General features: G+C 35.7%; 2 protein-coding genes across 8 annotated transcripts in view; one reads left to right on the top strand and one right to left on the bottom strand.

The window, feature by feature from the left end:
• Positions 1-27,882, top strand: part of CtBP (C-terminal binding protein) — a 250,706-nt gene that overhangs the window by 128,518 nt on the left and 94,306 nt on the right. For all 7 annotated transcript variants that reach the window (XM_089646920.1, XM_089646917.1, XM_089646919.1 and 4 more), the window contains one exon: positions 3,895-3,944. The gene's annotated coding sequence lies outside the window, so the exon portion shown is untranslated. The remainder of the gene's footprint in view (positions 1-3,894; positions 3,945-27,882) is intronic.
• Positions 39-27,882, bottom strand: LOC149411538 (uncharacterized). Its single transcript, XM_089646676.1, has 7 exons — positions 27,836-27,882; positions 27,148-27,264; positions 26,904-27,065; positions 26,417-26,685; positions 25,788-25,856; positions 24,789-24,946; positions 39-155 (listed from the first exon to the last, which is right to left on the bottom strand). Exons 1-7 carry the CDS (start codon positions 27,838-27,840, stop codon positions 39-41), a joined length of 897 nt encoding a protein of 298 aa, XP_089502802.1. The 5' UTR covers positions 27,841-27,882.

The raw sequence follows: 27,882 nt of genomic DNA, 5'->3' as shown, positions 1-27,882 counted from the left end.
GCGAATCACACGATATTATATTAGTTCAAGAAACGTGGTTACTCCCTACAGATCTTATCGCATATACACCCGGATTTCAACAGCTTGGGAACCTCTGCCGTTAATATCGCCGATGGGCCACTCCTAGGAAGACCGTACGGTGGAGTGGGGATAATCTACAGACAAAATTTAAGGGTTACCGCAATCCCAATGCATAACTGTCGGATGGCCGGACTCGAGGTTAGTTTGATTACTGAAACATTAAGTATTTTTACAATCTACATGCCAAATTGTTCAACTGACAACTTTGAGGAATATTCTAACTGCCTTGCCTCCCTACAAGCAATAATTGACGATAAAGATTACATTAACACAATTATTATTGGAGATTTCAACGCTAATCCCGACTCACTCTTTGGATTGGAGCTAATCTCTTTCTGTCAAGAATTTGAATACGTATGTGCCGACATCGAATTATTACCTGCGGATTCTTACACCTATATCAGTGACGCACACAGCTCTACCAGGTGGTTAGACCATTGTCTGGTAACGAAAAATATTTTGAAGCAAATTGTTGATATGAAAATATATTACGATATTGATTGGACAGATCACCGGCCTCTCGAGCTGATCTTACAAACAGATGGAATAGCAACAACGGAAGTGTTTACATCTGAGTTGAGGGATCCAGCACTATGGAATCCGAATAATATACTCGATATCGGAAAATATAACTCTTACTCGCAAACCTATCTCGTCAAAATCAAGTCAAATAAAACATTTGCTGAGGATGGTGGCAACCCTACACACGCCAAAATAAAATACCTATACGGCAGTATAGTAAATGCTCTGCGTAGCAGTGCCATTTCTGTGTTTACTAAGCGTACTATCCAAAAACATAAGCAAGTATGTGGGTGGAATGAATTTGTAGCGGATAAATACGATGAATCCAGACAAGCGATGCTCACTTGGATAACTAACGGGAGACCAGGCGAGGGTCCTGTCGCAGAGGATAGAAGGGCAAAGCGTGCTGCCTTTAAAACAGCACTAAAACAATGCCAAAATAACTCGACTCAACTCCAGATGGACAAAATAGCAGGGGATCTAGATAATCGTGACTTCAAAAAATTTTGGAACAATTCAAATAAACTGATAAACATGCGTTGTAAAATCTCGTGCAACATACACGGAGAGACGAATCCAGAAGTAATTGCAAACATTTTTAAAGAACATTTTGCAACTACTACACCGACTATCGACTCAAGTGAATCACATTTAACTGCTTATGATGATATCGATCTCACCATCACAACTAACATGATAAAATCGGCCATTAGTAACATGAAATCTGGAACGTCTGCAGGGCATGATGGTTTAAGCACCGAACACGTCAAACATGCAGGGTCAACGATTATGGGACTTCTGGCAACACTGTTCACCGACATCATAAAGAGTGGCTATCTACCCAAAGACATGACGAAGACAATTATTATACCGATAATAAAATCCAAACTGGCAGACATAACTTTACAGGAAAACTACAGACCGATATCCATCGCCACGGCCATCGCTAGAATATTTGAACGAGTTCTCTTAGATCAAGTCGGATACCATATGACAACGAAAGATAATCAGATGGGTTTCAAGAGAGAATGCTCCACTGACTCAGCTATATTTTGCGTAAAAAGAACGTTAGAATACTACAGGAAGAAGAAAACAACAACTTACGCATGCTTTCTGGACCTTAGTAAGGCATTCGACAGAGTTTCCCACCCCTTATTATGGAAAAAACTAAAGGAAAGAGGGATACCATGGAAAGTGGTAAAAATTCTCGAATCATGGCACCGTCAGCAAGAAAACCTTGTAAAGTGGAAAGACGGATTCTCAGAACCCTATTTCTTGAAAAGCGGGGTCAGACAGGGAGGATGTATGTCCCCAGTACTGTTTAACCTATACATGGACGAATTAACCCACAGATTAAACAATGCTGGAGTGGGCTGCCACATCGGAGGTCTATGTGTTAATAATATGAGCTACGCAGATGATATGGTTCTGATGGCACCGTCAATACGGGGATTGAGAATTCTCCTGAAAATCTGTGAAGAATTTGCTCACGAAACCAACATGATCTATAATGCGAAAAAAACAGCACTGTTGGTCATAAAACACGGGGAAGGCCCAAAAAACATTCCCCCTGTCTTTTTGAATGGTGAGATTCTGAAAACAGTAGAAACCACAAAATATCTAGGACATGTCATCAACAACAAGTTAACGGATGATGAAGATATTGACAGGCAGAGGCGTGTACTGAGTATAAAATGTAACATGCTCAGTAGAAGATTTGTGCTCTGTAGTCCACGAGTGAAAAGGACGCTCTTCATAGCATTTTGCACCACCCTGTACACATGCGAGCTCTGGGCTAATTTCAAGAAAAGAACAATGGAAAGGCTTCGGGTGCAATATAACAACGCTTACCGATTGATGTTCGGACTCCCCAGGCACTGCAGTGCCTCCTCTATGTTTACAGAAGGACGAGTTCCAGGATTTGCAGCTCTGTTAAGAACAAGGATTGCAGGACTGAGGGGAAGGATAAACCATTCCAGAAACATTCTTATCATAGAATCCCGTCTGACTTCAGGATCGAGCATTGAAGACCATTGGAGAAAGATACTTGCTCCCACAATCTTAGATCCGATGGATTCCCGTGTCTCTCTGGTTTAATTTCATCTTTAATTTAATTTTTAATTTTTAATCCCTTTTTATTTATTTTACTATATGTAAATACTATCTGTACTTATATCCTCTATGGGATGTGTGGGATTGCACTAACCTCCCCACATCCTGGAATAAAGAATTTATTATTATTATTATTATATTATTATAAATATGTAAAACTTTAATACATAACTAATTATTGATTTCAAAAGCGACCTAAAACCGCACATTTCGAAACGGTTCCAAATGGCTACAACGTCATTATTTTTTTCTTTCCTGAACTTTCTTGCCTTCGTTTACCATAAAAAGACCCCTCCACAACCATCCCCAAAAGATAATCCTCAGACCCTGGGGATTTTTTCCTCAACGCTAATTTAAAAAAAAACTGTTTTCGCCCTGCGTGACGTCAACGCCTCCGAAATCACGAATATAAACAAACATGTCGTTTTAGCCGAAAATCGGAAATGACACATTTAAAAAAAAATTTCGTCAACAAAAAATACCTTCACCATCGTAACATTTTTCTTAATTATTTTCGAGAGTAGAAAAACATAATTATCAATTCGAATTCGCTAAAAATGAAAATATCAATTTGTTTGTTTAACTTCCATCTTACTTTTTAGTGGAAATTGGCTCAAAATCTGCAGATAGTTTCAATATTTTTTGATGATCGAACCTTTTTGAATCGGACTCTTATGATTTGCTAAATCAGCACAATATACATAATTATTTTTCAATAATAATTACTAAACCTTCATATTAATTTATTGCGCTTATTCCTCAATTATTATTAATTATCAATTATCTCCGACTTTATACGAGTGTTTGATCCATATCGCAGAAGATAGGACCGGTCTGGCTGTCCAGCAACTTTCCTTCGAAGCTGATTTAATTGTTTATTCAGATATTTGCTCATCAAATACAGGTTTGTATTACATATTTATACTCCTCATGTGTGCGACTTGTATGTAAATGTGAGCTGTCGATTTGGTATCGTGAGATGTGTCTACACGTTTACAGTTTACACACTGATAGAACCTTGATTTGCATAGGCGACTTGCAAGATTTATGTATGGGCAGTTGTGAGGCTTGTTGGAAATTATTGGCAAAACTGCTTTTAATTCGTTACACTTTTATTTGTTTTGTTGAAATTATTTTATTATTATTGTCTCTAATGATGTTTTTCTCCCTCTGTTGCAGGCTCAAGCTAATAATAGTGTTTCGATTCTGACTTAGCACCCGGAAACTTGGTAAATATTATTCATTCTTACTTATACACTCTTTTATCATTAATTTCCGATCCTGTTTTTAGATTCACAGTGGTATATACTCTATCGCCGCTTTAAATCCGTGTTTAGTGACAAGTTGTGAATAACCAGGCACTTACCAACCATAATTTTTTCAATACCCCAATTGAGAAATACATACATTTAGTCCCACTAGCTTCGGGCATTTACAACTCTTGTGCGGTATTAAAATGTACTTTTTTATTCCTAGTTTTGTCTATTATGTATGAACAATTATTGTATTACACTTTTCCCCTAATAATTGTGTCGTTTACAGTAATTCTCCATTAAAATGTCATTTCTTCATTTCGTGTCAAAGTGTACATCATCTTGTCTTCCTATTCGGAGAAAGTAAGATTAATTCGTGTGAAAAAATGTACGTTAACTGTAGATGACTCACAAAAATGATATTTTTGTGCAGAGTAAAACGGTACCAATCATCACACTTCCACACGCAGATGATGCATGTCGTAATGGTCGCTGATTGCACTGATTAGTTCTGCGATTTCCTCCGCAATCTTCGGCTAATAGATCTCTTGGGCCTTAGGTATTGGCATATTATGTTCGAAGAATCTTATAGATTATAGATAATTATCGCCGATGATGAATTGTGAATTCACTTCAGTATTATTATAAGTGTACACACTGGACTCCCTTTTTACACGATTTCGAAATAACACGGTGCTACATTCCAATATCGTACCAGATATGCGTAAACGGGTTCGTCTATTATCTGATAATCTTTTACGATTTTTATAAATTTTGTTTTTTAAATTTATGTTTAAATAAAATACAATAAACAACATTGAGTTCAACATATCCTGATTTTTTTTACACAAGGAAACATATCCACCATTATTTTATTTTTTTTAGTATACACGGTATTGCGCGGAACGTGTCCACCGTGTAAAAAGTTCAGTGTATTATAATATTATGTGGCTGGGAAGTGGAGATACAAATGACAAACGTGTTATGTTCTGTATAGTATGAATGAAAACATAATGTGATGGTGATAAAATGACACATATTTCATTTTTCTATGGTATCCCTTCATTCGAATTCCATTCTAGTTCTGTTATTATCTCAATTCTGTGAAGCAACTGGCCTATAATGATATAAATAACAGAACTTTCACACAACTTGAAAATTAGCTTTGAAATTTGATGAATCGTTAAAATTCTGCGAAACAACTCATCCTAAGGACGGGTTGTTTCGGAGAATTTGAACAATTCATCAAATTTCAACGTTCATTTTCGGGTTCTGTGAAAGACTTATTCAAGTTCTGTTATTGTATCATTGTAGGCTAGTTGCTTGACAAAACTGAAATAAAAACAGAACTTGAAAAAATCATTCACACAAATTGAAAATGAACGTTGAAATTTGATGAATTGTTCAAATTCTCCGAAACAACCCGTCTAGTCCAGTCAAGTTAAACATGAAAAGGGGGTTGTGCTTGCAAAAGGTCCAGTCATTCTGATTTTTTTTATATGTTGTTAGGACCTAAACCAGTATTAAAAAAAAAAATTTGCAACTTCGAAAGTGCTGTGCGAGCGGCGGTGGACCTAAAAAACCAGGAAATTTTCGGATTTTTTTCAGTTTTTGCTCAATATCTCAGTAAAGGAAGGGTCTGACCGGTGTAGTCGGTATTAATACTTTTAAAGTAGACTAAATTTGCTATAATTTGAGACCAAAGCAAGCTATATAAAGCCATTGGTTTTCAAGATACAGTTCTTCAAAAATAGGCAATTTTTTCCAAAAAGTGAAATTTTTTCGAAATGGTCACTTATTTTGTAAAATAATTTCTAAAATACGCATCCCACGTCAAATATTGTATGAAATAAAGTTGTTGTAAATTTAATTAACTTTCATTTGAAACTAGATTGATATCTGTAAACTTAACGATTCTCTCAAAAATGGCAGATAACCAAAAACAGTCATAAGTGGATTTTGGGTGAAATGCAAATAAACTGTTCTCACGTCTTTTTATGGTTTTATTTATCAAACAGTTAACACATTTTTGATGAAAAAAAGATATTACATCTATCGGGAATTACGCCATCTTCAAACATTGTTTTATATACCTACATACTAAAATGCTTGTACAAACATCATGGTACCTACTTTATGGACAAATTACATGTACACAAAAAATAAAACTAATATAAATCATGTAGGTATTGTGTCTTGGTTGCCAAATCATGTCTTTCTTTTTATCTTAGCTGGGAGAGGCGCCCAGTCTGTAGTCGGGTCATCTTCATCGTCCGAGCATTTCAGCTCCACATCCGGGACGTTAATGCGAAATTTGCCACCGCATGACTGACAGAGGACTGAGCAGTGGAGCCCAGCCTTTCTATACGAGCAGCTCCCAGAGTATCCTTTCATGCATTTACATGAAATTTTTCGCAAAAGGGCTGGAGGTGCGAGATCCATCCCGGTGGGGATGGGGGTGAGTCCTTGAGAAGACAGCTTCCACCCCCATTCAGTGAGATTCAAGTTGACTCCCCGCCACTTCTGCACTTGGAGGTAGCACCTTGCTGCATGGTGGCCTGCAGCATCTTCCGTCGGTGGCAAACGGGCGAGGTTTATGTTTGTTGAAGTGACAAACGTCTTATACCTCAGGAAATCCAAAGTATCCCTCGCGATGTCACCCCAATATAGAGCCACGAAGCACTTGATGCCTGCTTCACTCACGGCTTGTGGGGTAGAGTCTGGCCGAAGGAAGACCTCCACTTGCTCAGCAAGTGGTTCACTCTTGCTCAAAAGTGTGCTGATTTTGGTCTTTCCTTGGCCAAACGGTGCTGAGGTGGTATCGAACCCGGCAAACGCGTGGGTAAATAGTACCGTTCCTGGTAATTGTCGGGAGTCCTGGGTGTTGTAGGAGGTTGTAGAGTAGTGACAGCAACCAGCTTCACCCTTCGTGCTCTTCTGAAGATAGACGTTTGTCTCTTCAGTGCCTAAACCATTGAGAAGAACGAGCAGGTCGACATCTTCTCCCACTATGACGACCCGATCGGCATCTGCTCTTTTTGATAACGTCATCATGACGATCTCTTGATCAGCATCTTCTTCGGCAACAGCCACTTCTACTCCCTCCTTCTGAAAGGCGTCACAGAGAAGAGTTATAAGGCGTATCTTATTGTTTTCATTGCCCAATACATGCTCTTGAGCAATTTGAATTACTGTGGATTCATCGAACGTCAATTCGTAGCTGGAATGAGCTGAGTCGTAGCGCCAGAGTCGTTCCGCTGTTTTGGTGTTTTTTTTTTTTTTTTAGGTAGGTGGTATAACGCACCAAAAGTGCTCGAACCGTGCTCTTCCGCTGCCACACGACCTTGTGCAAGAGGTAGCCACCATCCAAAATGACGTGAGTGCTGGCATCTATCGGCGTGTGGCTGGAAAGAGGAGTGTAGGCAGAGTACAGAGTAGATTTTGTGCCCTTGCGCATCCCTTGTTCATTGAACAGAGACATCGGGAACGGGGCCAGCTCATACTTGAAGTCATCCTGTAAATCCTGTTCAGATTTCTTTGCAATACACACTCGCTGAAAAATTGTGAGCGGATCCACAGCCACTCTTCTATTTTTGTCCGGCAGTTTAACGGTTGAGGTGATCGATGCCAGCGTGGTAACTTTATTTTTCCGTTTTATTACTACTTTGCCGTACATTTTCCCCACAATTTTCATCACTCCTTCCGTTCCAACTCTCTGGGCTGTGTGGCAATTAATTTCAGGACCTGCCAGTAAACCACTACTGATAGAAATTAAACTGTCAGTTTTGGGAAATGGAGGGTGGAGAGCAAACCAGTTTTTTAGTTTTCCCATATCACTATTATCTCGGATGATTCGAGAAGGTCTCATGTCTACATGCTGCTCTCCAGTATGACATGATAAGCTGCAAAAACTTTCCAGTTCTTCACAAATATTCAACATAAACACCATTCCTGTTGTTCACCTTGCCAGAACACTTTCGGAGATTCCCCTTCCTTGGGTCCAACCCACCATAGGTTTTCATGGATCGCATCAGCTTCTGCTCAATTGTTAGGTCTGACCACAACCCAGACCAAAACTTGTCAGACCGGCGAATGGTGAAGGATCCTTTTGTGAACATGTCGTATTCCCTTTTATCCATCCGATCTTGTAGAGCCATCATATCCTGAAGGTAGAGGTGCGCGCTCTTAGCATACAAAAAATGTCCAGCTGCGTGGAAAAAAGGGAGCATCTTGTGGACAGTGTACAAATGAAGGTTCCAATCACCAGCACGCTCTGCCTGGATGAATAGTTTTATCAAAGTGGTCATACAAAAGTATTGGACCCACAACTGTGATGTTGGACCATTCGCTTCAATTTTCTCCAAGGCACTTTTAAATTTTGCATTTAGTATTTGGTAGGTATCAATTTCTTCTGCTGATATAGTGAGAGACCTTTCAGTGTCTCGCAGCAATTTTTCAGTCTCGTTTCTTCTTTTTTCGTCTCAATTTTTCGGGGACAATAAAAATATTTGGCTAAAATATTAGTGGTGGTTTTAAATTTGGGTTAAGTAAGTTTCCCAATTATTGTATTGTTTAAATTTGACTGAAGGTCGTTATACTGGTCGATAATTATGCCATAAAATAAACCCATGATGACTCATGGGTTTATTTTATGGCATAATTATCATGGGTACTAATGGGTACTTGAAACTTGAAATAGTCGTAATTATATTATAACCCTAGGATAAACCCACGATGATTAATGGATTTACTTCACAGCACAATAAAACCATAAAAAGACGCGAGAACAGTTTATTTGCATTTCACCCAAAACCCACTTATGACTGTTTTTGGTTCTCTGTTATTTTTGAGAGAACCGTTTAGTCTACAGATATCAATATAGTCTCAAATAAAAGCTTATTAAATTTACAACAATTTTATTTCATACAATATTTGACGTGGGATGCGTATTTTAGAAATTATTTTACAAAATAAGTGACCATTTCGAAAAAATTTCACTTTTTGGAAAAAAATTCCTATTTTTGAAGAACTGTATCTTGAAAACCAATGGCTTTATATAGCTTGCTTTGGTCTCAAATTATAGCAAATTTAGTCTACTTTAAAAGTATTAATACCGACTACACCGGTCAGACCCTTCCTTTACTGAGATATTGAGCAAAAACTGAAAAAAATCCGAAAATTTCCTGGTTTTTTAGGTCCACCGCCGCTCGCACAGCACTTTCGAAGTTGCAAATTTTTTTTTTTAATACTGGTTTAGGTCCTAACAACATATAAAAAATTCAGAATGACTGGACCTTTTGCAAGCACGGATGTACATCTTGACTGGACTAGTCCTAAGAGTTTTTGAATTTGAATGAATTGTGGAATAGGGAATGATAGGTGGGTCATTTTATCGTCTCGATTTGTTTTACCTTACAGAAAGTTCGAGTGTTTATTTTAATTGTATTGTTGTTTATACTGTACAATTTATCAAATATTCATAACAAATGATGATTTATGTTCATTCTTCTGCCAAAAGTCATGATATGCATGAAGGCATTGTCAAATTATAAGTTACTATTTAGGGATCTATTAAAGATATGCCGATTTTTGTAGCTTTCAACCTTTTATTTTCTCTTTCAAATTATTGTAGAAAACACACTTCAATCGAAACTAGGTGAGGTCACCTATATGAGTAGGCGGTCGGATGTTGTATACAGTCGAGTAGAAATTAAAATTACTTTATCTCTGACTTACGAAAAATGTTCTTTGTGGTGGAATGCAAAGTCGCCCAGCCAAATCGTAAAAATTATTTATTATTTTGCACGAAACGGTGTGTAATGATATTTTTTACATTCCTCCTGCGCCGAGGCGTGCTCGCGTTTTGCTTCGGCGGCTCTGGAAAAAAATAATATTCCTTACTGCCATGACGGTGTGAGTATGTTACCAGTTTGCGCTGGTAAATGGGAGATGTTTGCGTGACCTCATGACTTGTAAGTTTCCACGAACTAATAGCTTTCCTTTGAGTTAAGTAGTCTACTGGAGCTAGATGAATCCACGTATCTAGATTATTTCACAAATAATGGTATGATTATATATAGTAAATACAGGGTTTTCCAATAAGAGGTGTTATTTTGATATTCAATCGTGAAAGATCAATGGTTTCGTTGCTTGTGTGGCACGTAGCGCCGTCTTGTTGAAAGTAAACGTTGTCCAGATCAATACCATCCAATTCCGGCCATAAAAAATCATTAATCATCTCTCGATAGCGCAATCCATTTACCGTAACTGTTGCTCCAGCCTCATTTTCGAAAAAGTAAGGTCCAATGACTCCGCCGGACCATAAACCGCACCAAACAGTCACACGTTGAGGATAGAGAGGCTTTTCAACAATAACTCTTGGGTTTTCCGAGCCCCAGATGCGACAATTTTGCTTGTTGACGAAGCCACCGAGGCGGAAATGGGCCTCATCACTCAAGATGATTTGCATTTGATTCACTCAAGTGAATTTTAATAATTTCAATGCGTTGTTGAAGCGTGTATCGTTCCATTTTTATTAATAGGGTAGTTTCTACTTGTCATATGTCAAAAAATGACAGCTTCAAAAGTAACATCTACCGAAATAGCGGGCTATTCAAAATAACACCTCTTATTGGAAAACCCTGTATATAACAGTATTTGATCGTGCAAGGACTGCGCTTCTACCGATCGATTCCTCGAGATGAGGCGTCTTCCATTAAAGTATCCCTGGATTATCATTTGGGTAATAATTTATCGCCCTCGTGATAAGTTTTATTAAAGACTTTAGTATTACAACCGCTTAATCGAGAGACCATGATCATAGACAATCGGTGATTAGAATAATTCAACGTTTACGATGCATCCGAATCGCAATAGTCGTATCACCGCGACAAAAAACATTCCGTCAAATTATAGCATATTATTTAAGTAAATTCTTGTCAATTTTTCACATTATTTATTTTCCTGCTTTGTACAGAAAGATCGTCAGAATTGATTTAGTAATGTTTTGTTCATTTATCAAATCGCCTGTTAAAATAACGTTAGAAACTGATTGACTTGGTATAAGAATAACCCGTACAACAAACTTCATTTTTTTCATGGTTCATTTATCTAAATCACCTTGTACGTAGCTAGATAGCGATTGTCTTCATCTTCACAATCATTCCATGCCCACAACCGTGAAACGACATCGTGTTTCCTACGAATGGCACGTTTAACTAAGCTTGGCGAATTTGATGACTCGTGAAGCCTCAGTAGAGTAAGACACCATCGGAAAAGTAATAACAATTTTTCTTCCGATTATTATTATTATTATTACAAGTGTCTGTCATTTCTCCGCCGGAGCATGCAGTGCTGCTTTGTTGGGAACTTTCTAAAGGCGTCTGCGAGAAGCGATTCGTCGAATTATGTAAACGAAATCTGACGTTGACCGACTTTCGGCTGTTGACAAGAAGTGGTGGCAATAGTTGCTATCGCCTTTTTTGTCAACGATGACCGACAGATTTTTGATGGTCGTGAATTATGCGCCATTAGATTTGTACAGCGTGTTCAAAGAGCATGATATTCCGTCATGATATTTATTAGGAAAAGAACACGTGTTCTCGATATATTCTGAATTACTAATATTTTATCAGGAAGTTGGCATGCTGTCACTTGTTTAACAGCATCATTTTTCTCCGTGTAAATATTATTAATATTGTTACGCATTTCAATCAATTCTCCCATTCAGGAGGTTAAGTGAAATTGTGTCGGGACATCGTAAATACTTATTTGTTATATATTTGTTATATATTTGTTATATATTTGTTACTTCTTATACCACCGACATAACTTTTTGAAAAGTATTTTTGAACTGTTAAATCAACGCTCGTAATAAGTGACTCGTTTATTATGTTACTAGCTGACGTGTACCCGGCGTTACTGGGGGTTATTATTTATATATTTCATAAGGTTTAGCTAGCGTTAGCAATGTAAGCGCCATTTGATTACAAAATATCGACTTTTGTCTACTTTCTATAAATATAATATGCATGTATTATTACAGCGCCCTTGAGGTGATTTTTCACGAAAACGGCGCTATATAAATTAGCTAAATATTATTATATCTAGATAAACCTTCCGGAAGAAATTCTCTAAATGATCCCTATCAAAATCCGTTGCATTGTTTAGAAGAACTAAGCGCACAGACAGATGCAGATAGCTACTTTATTTAATACTACTTGTGCAACCGTGTTGGGGGCCGAAGATATTTACGATATCCCGAGTTTTCTAAATTCCGAGTCCTGCCTGCCGAGTCCGAGTCACTCAATATTAGTATTGTATCTACATATTATACGATATGTACACGAATGCTGACAGAACCTTATCCATATAAAATTTTAATATTTAATCACGTCGGAAACAAGGCTGTCATTGGTATTAAAAACCTTCCAAAATAATTTTCTAAAGTTCAAACTGAGGTTATCGTCAAAATCATACTGAGCCACAGACATATGAATATATAGACTAGAAATTAAAGGTGAGGGGTAAAATCAACTGTTGAAGAACGAAGGGGGTAAAGCTGACTGTGATTCGTCAATAAATCAATCTGACAGTATATAGGCATCTCGCATTATAATACGAGTATCACCATTTAGTTCTTAAAAGTAAAATCTGCTTTTGAATGAATAGACATTTTTACATGGGAGCGCAAATTACTCGCCACGTTATGAACAAATTTGCGAAGTCCAAATTCGGCAAAAAAAATTTCTTCTATTTTCAGAGTCGAATATTTTGTTTACGTATTTAGTTAAGACACTTTTATAAGTGTTCATAATTTACTTCCCTGTAACAACGATGCGCACACTTGAGAATCGCTACATTCGACCAATGTTGGCTCGATGTGATAGTATATGTTTCTACAACTGAATAAGCTTAAAATGATGCTTACATATGGAATGTAATACGACAATTGGGTTTATTCTCTTTTTAACATCTATTTTTACATGTTTTCATATCACAAGCCACTATTTTTCCGTGTTATTTCATAAAATGCCTCGACCATAGCACGACGCTAGTTCGAACAAGAATGATGACGTCACATTCTCAAGATTCACGGGAAGCCATACGCGAGCCCAGCCGGCTCCAGTGGAACCGGTATGGGGAGTGGGGAATAATACGCTTTTAATCACTTAGGGCAGGTCTACTAATATTCATATGTCTATGTACTGAGCTTACTTTTGGTCTAGAAATCTTTTCGACTACGTTTTGCGGTCAACTGCCAACAGAATAAAAACTCGTCTGAACAAATTTTTATTGCTATTGATTTATTACGAACACTAATGGTTGTTGATCGGTTGTATAAAATTAAAAAACGTTTATTAGTAAAGTCCTAAGTCTTTGTGGCTTTAGATGCTAGTTCAATCTCTCAATTATTAAAGTTGCGTCTCGTATTCTAACAGATTGTAAACTATTCTCAAGGGGTCAATATCATTTCAGCTGTTAAATTTGTATAACTTATAGAAATAAATAACCCACGTGGTTTTCAGTTTGTCTAGGAGAAAATTTGTAGGTCACATTTGATTTCTTCTTGATGTTCACCAAATTCGCCTTTAATCGTTCTTTGTAGGTATTACTGCTGTTGCTGTAGAGCGAATGAACGGAGAAAGGAGTGTAAGGGAAATATATGACGCGAATGTGAATGGTAGAAGAAGTCAGGGACGCCGAGAAAGGACACGATCAAGTGAACTAAATCAGAATAACATAAGAGTATTGTTGTATGAAAAAAAAAAGTTGTATGTAACTAGTTATTCATTTTCGAAAAATCGACGTTTTATATTTTAGGGTGGAGAGACACATTACGCTGTACGCATCTTGCCTTGGCCTTTTTTAGAATATCGCTCGCCATACGCTAGCAATGATATGATATGCTGAATTACGCCAAGCCAAGAAAATGTAGCGCGCTTATAGCGTGGTACGTTACAGGCTTTATCTGTTTACCCGATGATATATCAAATAATAATATATAAGACATGATAAATTATATTCATAACAGATTTAGAAAAAAAAATCATCAAATAATAATAAATTGGTCGGACATAAAATCCGATGTGTAATTTTTTGTTTTACTTATTCTCTTAGATATCGAATATTGCTAACAATTATTAACGTTAATACACGAGTATATTTGAGTATAAAACATAAAATGAGTGTCGTTCTACTTACGAATCGAACTTTCTTCTATCAAAGAACAGCAAGTGAAAGTAGAATAAGGTTGACTGTTAACTTAAGGCAACGTTGTAATTTAGCAACGGTTGACTGAATGCGAACAAACCATTAAATATAGTATTTGTTTTATTGATATAGAGTATTTATTTATTACAGCAATAACACGTCGAAAGCAATTAGGATCAAAATATATCATGAATTCCGGAAACTAAATTTGGCTAGACGATGTATGAATGTGAATGAGGCAAGGAGTGCGGAGAAACAGCGTGATGGTTATTAATTAATTAATTTACTGGACAATTTGTAAAGCGCCGCTTTTGTGAGATATCACCTCAGGGGCGCTTTACAGTTGATGCAGGTATTACGAAAAATATAAATATTATAAAAATAAAGTGAAGTTAAGTTAAGTAAAAGGAAGAACAGTAACAGGTGACACGAAGATAGAAGATAATGGAGACTCTGCAGCAAGAATCCTAGGTGGTGAAGAAACTGGACCAGCTGCTGCAGCGCGAGAGTCCACCAACAGTGCCAGCACGAGGTTCGTCCAGGTATGTGTCTGCTGCTAATAAAGGGCTGACAGAATATCCTCACATAAATACGTTAGTTAAATTTGGCCACACCAGCCAAAAGGGGTGATAATAACCATTAATATTTTCCGAATTTTTACACGGAAATCAATAGTGGCATCAGTAATAAAAATGAACAATCTATTTGTATTCATTATAAGTGCCTATATGAAAATAATATAAATATATCGTCTGTAAGTGGCTTCACCACAGTTTGATAATGCCTTCAACGGGCGAAACAGCTGTCACGCGTTATAATGATAATAAAAATTTCACAGCAGAACTTGTTTTTAAATCAACTGTTTTTTTTGTTTGCTAATTAAATAATAATATTATGGATTTCCTAAAAGAAAAACCAAAAATCAAAATGGAGTTCTACAAATTAAACTTGAAAACAAAAAAATACTTTAAGGATCAAAGTTAATAATTATGTAATAAAGATAATTTTATTCTTTCATAAAACTGAACGTTTTTCTGACGCTGTTTATTTGTAATGCGTTTGCTTTAACAAAAATTGCTACTCAGGTTTTCTATGCTTTCATAAGAATAAGGTCATCCTCAAGATGACTACGTATATCAGTGAAATATACTTATAATGGCCGGTTTTTAATGCCGAAACGCAAATTGTCGAAAAAAGTAGCAATCACGCAATATTTCAATATAAATATTTACAGACGATTAATATCAAGGTCCTGTTGCCAAATAATTTATGAAATTTTCATTTCATTACATTTTAACCATTCGATACAAGTGTTTTATTTTGCTGTTTGTTTGAAGTCTCAAATCCACAAAATACTCGAAACTTATTATCGAATTTATTAGGCTATAATAACTTTCACAACGAGAAAGTTAATTAATTTGGAGGAAATTTTGATACGAAAAGAACAAAAGTTTCGCATTATAATAATAACAATGTCGGAAACATTTCTCAGATTTAGTAAAGTTGGCCAAATAACTTACAGTTTGTTTTTAAAAACTTATTCAACTCAGATCGAATTTATAAAGAGCTCTTCTAATAGTTCTATTCTTATAGCGTTTTATAGTTTCTACTTGTATCTAGTACTACATCCATTATCTTTCAAAAATTGATCCAAAATTAAAAACAATACAATCTTTTACACCGAGAGGAACCGGGATTTAAAGGAAAAAAGTAGAAATAAAATATCGCCACGTAATATCTATTATCTATATAAAAAAAATGTAAATGTTACTTTGTTCAAAATCTTAAATCTCCGAAAATTCTTCTCCGATTGCTTTGAAATTTTGACGCAACCTTGCATTTGAAAACGTGTGTTTTTTATATACCTTTATTATATAGATGTAACCTGTGACAGGTAAAAGCACTATTTTTTTATCTATCTCAACAGACAGACAGCCATAGCAATGCGTGGCGGGGTACAGCTAGTTTATTATATAGGTAGATTAATAGCAAAGCGACTTTATTTTTAAAATAAGTTTGCAAAATTTCTCCTCTAAACTAAAAAATTCGAACTATGGTTAAATTTTACTGTTTATGTTGACTAAACGAGATTTTATAAAATAATAATATGTTTAAAAAAAACTTATTTTTACAGATGTCGCGCCTGTGATGCTGTAAGTGGGTTCAGTTTGGTGTGATAAACAAACTGTCGAAACTGAAAATATATAAAGAAGATATAAATTGGTCCATTAGTTAAACTTTATGCTTAGAGTGTAATTTAATCCAAAAGACGAGAAAGAAAATGTCTTAAACCTGAAAACTTGAGTCGTTTCAATATCATTGATAACATATTATTGACATCGATCCGAAAGTCCCCAGAAAAAGTATTGGGCATTTGTATAATTTGCCAGCATCTCTCATCTCTTTTTGAAATGAAAAGTTTGAACATAAATTATGACCAGAGACCCTCTATCGGAATCGGAGCCATAATTCCCCGGGATCGATAAATCATAAATGTTCACAAAAATTATTAATCCGAAAAGCCTTCTCCGTAATGGGTGGGACTCGTTATGTGAAATCACAGTTATGTCGCCATATTTTTTTAAACTATACGTGGTTCAGCAAAATAATAATGAATGTATTATGTTACTCCTGAAGACACTTTCAATATATCCCCAACGTAAGAAATCATTAGCTCTTTTGATAAATACGATAATGCTTTGCAAATTCCTTCAATATAGAAATTTTTGTCATGTTCATGGCAAGTAAAATGAACTATTATTTATACGCTTGGGATTATCGCGGACTGGCATGCTGTGAGGATTTTTGAGAAAAAAAATAATAATCAGTAATAATAGTAATGACAAAAATGCTTGAACAGTTACTGTAATGTTAAGGCCCCTTAGTAAGCGTTCTAAGATGATTTGAAAGGGAGATATGTAAATACGAATGTAGGGAGCGCGCTAATATTAAAAAAAACGATAATAATTAAGCAAAAAATGTGAAATATTTAATATAACACTACTCGTTTGAAATGGATCAAAAATCTCTCGACAAATGCTTTAATTGCATTTAAAGATACACTGTGAAAATGTTCATGCCTATAACATATTAAATAACAGAACAAAATGTGTTTTTAATATTTTTCGGAGCTTACTTTTTACTGCAATTTTTTTGTACCGAGGGATTTTCATATAATTAACGTATCGGCATAACACATGTATAGATATTATCTTCAAAAATAACATATATATATATATATATATATTTATAAAGAGAAACTTGTTATAAATCGGCAGAAATTGGGAATGCGAGGCTTAAGTTAGTTACAAAGCAATGATTGCGTCTAGTAACAGAATTCAATCATAGTTAATTTAGTGTTAATGGCTAGATATTAAGTTATATTCATTATTCCAAGTAATTATTGAATCTGAAAATTACCATAAAGTGACCTAGGAAATATCTTGTTTAATGCCATTTGTATTATTTTCCCTTAAAATTATCCGATTTGGTGAATATTACAGGTTTTTATATAATTCTTTGACAGTTTTATTCGACTTAAAACCGAGAAGATAGCTATACTTTTTGACAGTAGAATTTTTTCTCTGATTACGTTTTTTTGTCTTGTCAAATAAATTTGATAATTTTTTCATCGTCTAAATTTTATTTCTTGGCATAATTTCTTTCTGGCTTTTGAAATGACTGATCATTCCGGTCAGCAAACTCGGAGTTATTGCTTCAGATATAATTTATTGTTTATTATTTTAAGTGGCAATCGACTGGATTTGATTTATTTTAGGTTTTATAATGCATGGACAATTTCGATTGACTAATTTTAGTCAAAAAATCACCCTAAGGGCACTGTACGGAGCTAGAATACTTGTTTCGAATTGTTAATTTCGATTTAAAACTATTTGTTTGCTAACAAACTCTGGTTCGATAAACTCGGAATTTAAAAAAAATTAATATCAATTTTTAAAATTTGAACCTATAGTATTATTTCTTTTTACCAGAAAATAGTTTTAATTCTACATTTTATACATGTATTTCTTTTGTTTAAATTTTTTAGTGTTAAAAGTAAGACAAATTTCGTGGTTTTTCAAGGGTCTCCGTTTTTAGCTAACATGCAATGTATTCTCATCAATAACTTGCTTGTTTAATATGAAGTCACAATGTTTTGGCTTTATGTCTAAAACTGCTTTCGTTTTGTATGAAATATTTCATCAAGTGCTTCGATCTTACAACCGGTTAAAGTTAATATTATTTGACGAACACCTAACATTAAAAAATGATTTATGTTACTCAAATTACGTAAAACATAATAAATGTTAACCAAATTACGTTAAAAAGGAATTATTATTATTATTTTTTTATGATTTTTTTTTATTGTTATTAAGTTTAATTTAAAAATAAACTGTTTTTATAAACCCAATAACAATATTATTGAATATATAAAAAATAAAACAAATAAAAAAAAAATAAAAGAATTAATTTTAATGAAAAAAATGTCTCACAAAAAAACCACTGTAAAATGAATGACAAAGAAACCGCAGAACAATATAAACCAAACACACATAATTTGTAAATTTCAACTACTTTGCAGAAATTAATTATATTACTTTAAATTTAAGATAATAAAATGGAGTACTACAAATTAAATACAATAAAAGTGAAAACAAAAAATTACTAAGCTATTTGTTTAGCCGATCTTTATCTCGAGCGGAGTTTGAAATTGACTACCGCCGTAGTAAATGGTTGGAAAGGCCTACGAAATCAAATGATTGTTTGTTGCTTTATAAAACATACTTTCCAGCGTATAAAGTACAAAATGTTTAATCCGCCTAATATTATAATGCCAACTTTACAGGAGCTTTGCGTACAAAACAAAACTTTCGCCCTCTTTGAACGACTCGGAGCTCTACATAAGTCCATACAGCCATACAGCCAGCCAGACCAGCAGCCTCTGCGCCGCGCGTCCAACTTTCTGGATTACTTTTGTTGCCAGAATTGTTATAATTTCTTTTGAATAAGTTCGCGGTGTTCCCGTTATTAGGGGGAGATTTTCCTCTCCCCCCATTTCTACCCTATTCGCTCCGGTCTACCCGCAGTAGAACAATAATAAATTAGAATGATTTATACTTTGCCTTTGCCATACACCCCCCCATCCCCCAACCCCTAGATATCCACCCCCTCTCCTTTGCGGGTTTTTATTTTACGACTTTTAATTGCGAATTTCTGGTTTGATGAGATTTCGCTTTTAGTCTTGACGGTTTATTAAGATTATGTTTAATTAATGAAATTTTATTTTAAACTTATTTTGATGCCCTGTTCAAGTACCTTTCTTTTTTTTCTATGATGGGAACGTACCCATCAACTTCCTGGAATTATTTTTTGTGGCAAATTAAGTTATTTATAAAATGATCGAAAAAAAATTAAATATTTATGCCTGAACATCCACAAAATAAAATAAAAGACACTTTTTGGGACGTTTTTTTCTTGCATCAATCAAAACAGGCGGATGGTGTTAAGCGGGAATTTAAACCTTATCGCCATGAACGTAAGGGTTGTTATTGATAGCGGCTCAATTTAAAATATTACACGACGTAGTGCATCGCCTTAAATGAAAAATACAGAAGATACTAGAGCGATGACTTCACGTATGAGCTTTCTCTGGAACTAAACATACAGCCCCCCGCCGAGAGTTTAATAGAGTAAGCAAGCATTTAAATCACATTTACCAAACCGTTTTAAGGTTCAATAATTGTACTTCCGAACTTGCCGCCATTTATGGCAATTATTGTTCATTTTTAATACATCGATTATTTATTGACTCGTGAACTTTGACTGTTTGTAATAGAAGTCGACTTTACTAACGCATGTCTAACGACAAACATCATCGCAATCACCTCCAAACCAAATAGAGATAAGCTATTCTACATGCTTATTCAAATAAATACATATAAATATATTTCCCACACAATCTTTTCTAAGAAAAACGTATTATTTATAAAAGATTAACTTTGTTAGGAATATAAAAAAAACGTTGAGGTGAAAGACAAATTGTAATTTGTACATTATGTTGTGTTAGTGAATCTAGCTTCTACTACGTTTAGCTTAATTGCGAATAACCTTATCTCCCCACACTTGTTGGCGGGATTGTTTTTTTCTGGCGGTTGCTATTCGCCGAACCGGCCGAAACCAGTTCCCGCCGGTTCGAGTGCACACATTTATCATGCGCGGCCGAAAGTGGAATTTATCAACGCGCGTGTGGCTTATTACCTCATTTCTATCTAAGTAGGTAGCAGCCAGCGCTTGCTCTGATACTATCACTTATGTCTGTAGATACTCTATACGCCAGTGGGAGCCGGAAATAAACTACTGTGGGAAATATTATATTATATATTGTCCTCGTGATACGACCGATACTTGTCTCTCTTAGAGTGCTTCTCAAATTGTCTTCAAATTTAGCCCATTTAATTTGCTGCCAATTATGAAAATGTATAATGTGTGTTTCTGGAATTGTGTGTGCTTGGATGACACTCAGTGCCACAAAACTAGACCTGCGCTCCGAAAATCTTTCAATCTCACGCACTGTTAAACAGTTAAACCAACCAAGCATCTACAATCTAGGGGTCAGTGAGTCAGTCCTGGGTGCACTGATCCCTAGATTCCCACCCAACCCTCATACCTTTTACATTACCCGAACTTCATCTCCTTCCTTTCCTTTTAAAGAAACCCCACACAACATTCCCAAAGATGATGACATGATGCCCCGAGTGAAATTATTTTCTTCAAGGGTGGGCAAAATGGATGAACTTCACATTCAATCGTCTTATACAAACAAAATTAGTGATAACTAGCGTAGACCCGAAATAATTTTCAAAATTTCAATTTTGAAAATACCAATTAAAATAATTTACTATTATAGGTAGGTATTTTGATGCTTGTCTGAATTCTTCACACAGTCGGTTCCTAATTTGAAAGTGGCACTTATATTCAAAGCAAATTCGTGTTTAATGAACCAGAGTTCACAGACAGACAGACCTACAACCGACATTAGTATGTTCAATTATCGTCGTATTACCAGTTTTTAAAACTTTGTAATTTTAAAACTAACTAACCATCACGCCGTTTCGCTGCAGGGGTAGGCAGAGAGCTTCTTGCCTCATATACATTCATACATCGTATCATACATACTCTTCTATTATTCTGAATCTTGACATGGCCCGACTCAAGTACCTGATTCACTTGGTTGTACCATGTCTTCCTCGATCGTCCCCCACTTCTGCTACCATTCACATTTACATCATATATTCTCCTTACATTCCTTTCTTCGCTCATTCGCTCTACATGCCCGATCCATCTAAGTGTCCCTATCTTAATCTTACTCATTACACTTACATCAGGCTTGTACACTTTGCGGATCTCCACATTTCTCACACGATCATACATGGTTTTACCACACATCCCCCTCAGGCATCTCATTTCTACAGCATTCAGTCTACTTTATCTGCCAATTCCATCCCTCACTTCCATACATCAGGGTAGGTACCAGCACTCCATTGTGGACTTCTAGCTTCGCTTCTTTAGACAATTTTTTGTTAGTAAATACTTGAATACCCGGTACCTGCGGCTTTTCATAGTTTAAAAATTACAGTTTTTCTTATCATTAATTCATATTACACGTCAGTCGTAGAAATGAATATGTCTTACCAAATAAATACACTAATGCAACGTGAACGTATGTAGTTAAAATCGATTTCTGGCAAGTTATCAACGTTATCATTATCGATATCATCCGTAGTATCATTCGACCCCTCCAAGTCTATTTATATCCATATCACCATGTCGGTAAATACAGGCGTAAATGTAATTCGCAGCTACTATGTATTGTATAATAATGCAAGTACATGCGAGTAATAACTACGTATGAAGTAAATCGATCCACAAACTGGCACCGCGAGAGGAGAGAATATTATACTCTTTATTTAATCTCTCGTTTCTGTCCTTACTGCGCAAGTAGTGGCTAACCGGTTTCAACAGACGATGATTCACACCGCACTGTCGTTATGAACAAAAATACAATACATACACTGTCTATGGTTTAACAATACATATAGCAAATAAGTTCATATAAAACCATTTATTTACCAGTAGGTATTTCTCATATGTAGGTATTTTATATTAATTATTATTGTCAGCCAAACAGACACAAATATACAGGGTGTCCCAGGGTAAAGTGCGCTAACTTCGGGGGGTAAAGTGCGCTATCTTTGGAGTTTGCGTGGTTGCCTACTGTCCCTGGGGAGGAAGGTTCAATCATTGATCACCGTCTTGCATCAAGGCAAAAATACTTGGTTGTGAATGTAACTGATATGTTTGTGAAATGTTAAATGTCTGTTTGTACTGCATCATACTGACATGTTCTTCTTTATGTGTAACATATGTATGGTGTTCTTATACATATACATTCCACATATATACAGTCAATAGAATCAATATAAACTGCTTGCTTCAGATGTCTTATAATGTTGGCTAACGGATGTATTATTTTAATGAAATTTTTTATTTTTAATTGTTAAGTCTCTGACAGCCCTGAATTGTTAAAGCTACTTTGCCATACACTCCGGCCATAGTGGCCAAGTGGAGATATAAATGTGATTGTAACAATAAACTCACAACTATTTGCGCTACTATAATATTTTGCTAGATTATATCTGTTGGCAAGTCACCTTTTCTGTATATTTTATCCTGTTTAAATTAAGTGTTTTCTATTATTGTAGCATTCTATGCCTTAAGAAAATTTCAGCTGTATCACATTCAATGTCGTTTTGTATACATATTGTCGTGTTCTTAAATGTAATACTAATATTCGCCTATGTACCACTGTGTACTTATAATCTAATGTATCACATTACTGTAAAAGCCTTTTATGGCGTTCAATAAATAAATAATCAATAAGCAATCCGTCAAAACCAAAATAAATTAAAAGATATTTTAACAGTATAACCACTCGAACGATCGCGCGTCAAAAAACTTTTTTCTCCGATTGCTCGCGGTTTTTTGGCGACGAATTTGAATATTTTCCGCCAACATTAAAAAAATCAAACCTCCGAATTTTAATACGGAGACATAAAACTGATTGTAGTGCTATACAGCCAATGAATTCACCTATATTTTTATAATTATTCTATATTTTTAGAATTGATAGATAAATTATTAAAAAATCTTAAACTTTATGAATGCGCGAAATTAGCGTTTTTGTGATTTGAAATTGCCGCCAGTGGCAGTTTTAAATATCTTTATAGAATATTTTCTACGTTTTTATGTTCTCTATGGCCTGTTTGATAACCACAGATGCAAGAATATAATGGGAAAATAATTTTTTGTACGTTATGCTCTCTTCAAAAGTTTGGTTAGAAAATAATTTTTTAAAATTTGAGTGCGTGACGTGTCAAAATTGAAATCACTGTATTATACTATATAATAAATTTACCACAAAAACTGGTATTACGTTAGGAAGATACATTAACTGTCTACAATTATTAATAAGCATAGTCGCCGTGTTGGCTTTATTTTATTCATTTGATGAATTATACAGAGAGCCTATTTCACGATGTCAAAATCATGGTGCTACTTTTTAAATAATTGTAAATTAGAACTGGAGATTTGTAACCATGTTTTTATATAACGTGCAAAACGAGGAAATAAGGCTTAAAATGAGATATACATCATAGATATAAACATTGCCAATATTTCAGGGGGATACTTTGAAAGTTGATGAAATTCACCAATATTTGACGAAAAATCACTACTGACAGCTACCTTAAGGTCAATCTACATAGGGTATATCGGAATATGTAAAATGATGATAAATTTGTATATATATATCAAACCTTTGTATGACCGTAGAATGGCAAATAAAATCATAGTGATAATTTTATATCTAAACGCAAAGGTATCGAAAAAAAATGGATGAGGGGAAAATAATTGATGGAACCAATAATTGATTTATTTATTAAGCCCTAATATCCTTTTAAATCAATATTACAGTTGTATGGTTACAATGAAAGAGCAGTATTTTGATTTAAACATTGTTTACACACTTTGTCATAATAAAAATGTATTCAGTTTATTGGTTTATTCATAATTTAAGAAAATCAATACATAATAATATCATTGTGCCTCGCTATAGAGTGAGATTCTGAGTATCGCTCTGGTGAGGGACCACCATTCAGAATTGAACATTGCTTGAATTGGCTTAGTTATGTTTAGTGACTAGATCTGGAAAAGACTAATACCTTGATACATTAAAATTGCCAAGAATACATACATTTCCTCTTTATTCGTGGGAGCCCATTTATTGGTACGCGCATGACGCTTAAATTGTTTTTTCGCAATCCATTGATCTGCATACCTGTTGGTCTCTCTCGCGATCAGTTCAACGAAATCTGCATCAAAGATTTTAAGAAAGGCATCCACAGGTTTGCCCATTTCGTCGGTATTGAAAGTTGGTCCCGGCGTGCCTGTGAAAGTCTCCCTTATCCCAGTAAAACGTAAGATATCATTAGACCAATCGAAAGAGTAACCTTCAGGCGGCAGAATCAAACGCATTGCCTCACTATCTACCTGGTCTTGTCTACTAAAGTCTATGGCCATAGCGGAGTTAGGTGAAACGTTGATAATATTATGATAAGGTATTGGCGGCATGCAGAAGGTATCCTCATCGCTCTCTTCGTGGTCGACGTCACTCGCTTCGTCATCCTCGTCGCTCGATCTGTCCATTTCTGAAACAACAGAAAACCCAAATTAATTTAATGTGTCTATATTACGATAACCCACTGCCTCTGGTACGGCTTATGACTCGCAATACGATGGTCGCGGGATCAAATCAAATAAATTATATTTGAATAATTAGTGTTATTTTCACACAAAATTCATTTAAAATAATATATATTATATTTGCGGCACGTTCCAGAGTGGAAGATACCCATAGTATCGCCCTGGTGTAAGACCCCATTCAGAATTGAAACGTTGCTTGAAATGGCTTTTGACGGCCGGCATAGTCCAGTGGTAACGCATTGGACTGCCATTCCGAAGGTCGCCGGTTCGAACCCGGCGTGCGCAAATAAATTTTATTTGATTGATTTGTGTTATTTCACAATTAATTAATTAAAATAATAATTAAAATAATATATAGTATATTTGCGGCACGTTCCAGAGTGGAAGATACTACCAGTATCGCCCTGGTGTAAGACCACCATTCAGAATTGAAACGTTGCTCCAAATGGCTTTAGCCGTGTTTAGTGACTAGATCTGAATAGCCAGGTACTTCCCCATCTTCCTCTTTCCCTTCCCCACTTACCTTCAGCCTCACAACATCCCCCAATTGGGGATGCCATAGTCTCACTGGCTCCAGCTGAGGCTCTTGTGAGGTATTCATATAAAAAAAAATATAAAAAGTTAATCAAATACTTGAGGCGGGCAATGTCAGGAGTCAGAATAGCACAGTCAGGTAGGTATGGAATGAAGAAAAGAGTGTGTGTGCCAAGATCGAGTTGCATGGTGGTTCATCCTCTCTGCCTACCGAAATGGCGTGAAGGTAAGTTAGTTAGTTTTATAACTCACGGTTTCCAAGTACAGACTCTTCTAGTACAGCTGCCTCGTCCACGTTACTTTTTCTGCCCATGTCTGACTCTGAAATAAAAGAAAACACAAATTTACAGTAGAATTTGGATATAATGACTTTGCATTTAACGGTCTACTGTTTTAAGTGACGATAATGTAAACTCTAGTAAGGTTTCATAGCTTTTAGTAGGAAAACGTATCCGTTTAAAGTGACCAACTACGTAAAGCGACCTATTTTAATGATAATTTGTCCGGTTACAAAACCCACCTACCAATACAGCCTCGCAACACAATGAGTCCCGTGAAGCGAAAGTGTTTTTTCAATTTAAGAAAAAAATGCTGTATTACACCGTTTAGAAGCCGGTGAATCAAATGTAATCCTCGCAAAGAAGTTCGGCATGTCTTATTTCTCACTCTGCAATACCCGTTACAGAAAAAAGATGTGTAATGATGCATCCACGACATAACAACAATACATTTTGTATGTTTGTTATGTGGAATTTTTAAGTACTATGCTTATTTCCTGCCAATATACCAACAGTGAAACTGTGCTAGGGATATCAATATAAAATATAGATAATTGATTTTATATTGAGCCCCTGGTATGACATTTCAAAAAATAAACTCACCGTTCCCAAACGCCGACAATTCTTCGTAGAATGGTACGTCCACCCACAGCTCGCTGTGATAGCCGGCTTCCGGAGAGAAGAGTTCCCCACTCCGCGATGTCCCAGGTAACGGCTCGGGAGATGCTGCACGGATAGGCATAATTGGTGCATTGGGAGCCGTTGATTGGGTCTGTGCGGGAGTGGACATCCACGGTGGTGGTACGGGTCGTGGCAACGGTGAAGGCGTCCCTTGTGAAAAGGGACACGTTGTTCTCTCCGGAGATGGAATTCTGAAAACATTTACATAAATCATAGAAAATTGTTCTCATTCACGTGTGAAACAGTAAGTACAGTATGTAAATAAACAATAAAATAAGAACTCTGTAAAATATGCACTGAATGTGCCAAATGCACAGAGCGCTGAACTTACCAACTCTCACTGTAAGAGTGGAACGCTGTCAGGAAAAAACAATAATATTGTACCAAGCATCTAAATACGATTACTTACTTTTGTTTAGTTTTTCTTGGAGGTGCGGTAGGGAGCAAAATGCGCGCCGCCTGCTTCTTGAATTTTCGGCTTTCCAGCTCTAGCCGGATGGAAGCAGGCAGGGCCCTAACAGCCTTTAGGGCCTTGACGCGATCTTCTCGCACCAGTAGCAAAGCAGGGTCGCTGTTTAAATAAATACAAATATATGATGAGTTCAACGGCCACAGCAAAGTACTTTCATAAAAAAACATTAAAAAATACTAACACTCCAGACGAGGCTGCAATTGCAGCTCTGCGTTGACGTCCACGTGCAGGTAGTCCGGCACCAGCTCGTACCCCACGTCTCCCTTTTCCTCTGCCTCCTCTTGCAGTCAGCACCGCTCTATAAATTTTAAATTGAAAACACTTAATGTAAGTACTTAAATGTTTAAATTTTGTTAAATATTGCACTAATATAAAATTTGAAAATAATTATTGGGTTGTGGAGTGATCCCTTTCCCTGGACGACAGCTGTTTCTGCACAAATTTGGTAAAAGTAAACAAATTAATTAATTATACAACTAAATTACTAAATTTTGATTGTGTGACGAAGGCTTTACACCATTTTACATGTGAAAAAGAGTCAACTTTTTGACATATGACTTAAAATAATTGGTTAGCAAATATCTGTATTAATAATGAACCAATTCAAATAAAACTTATATATATCTCTTTGTTTTGAATCACTGTGATGGAATATCTATATTTCAAATGCGCGAGTGCAGTATTTAAGACATTATTGTAAATCAAAAACAGATGACGTCTTCAGTTGACGTAATCTTACACAAAAACTTCAACCAAAACAATATAATACAAACAAACGAATTAAAAACGCATTTCAAAGATAGATAAGTCAATCATGATTACACAGATATATAATTATGCGTTAAAAACCCAATAAATTAATTACTTACGGCATTTTAGGAAGAGTCCAAAATTTCGTGAATGTTGAAAATTTATA

The sequence above is a fragment of the Hesperophylax consimilis genome, chromosome 25 (assembly GCF_061612785.1).
Source record: "Hesperophylax consimilis isolate HC1 chromosome 25, BYU_Hcon_1.0, whole genome shotgun sequence".
Lineage (NCBI taxonomy): Eukaryota > Metazoa > Arthropoda > Insecta > Trichoptera > Limnephilidae > Hesperophylax > Hesperophylax consimilis.
The sequence above is the reverse complement of the archived record's forward strand: the minus strand, read 5'-3'. Positions and strand labels throughout refer to the sequence as shown.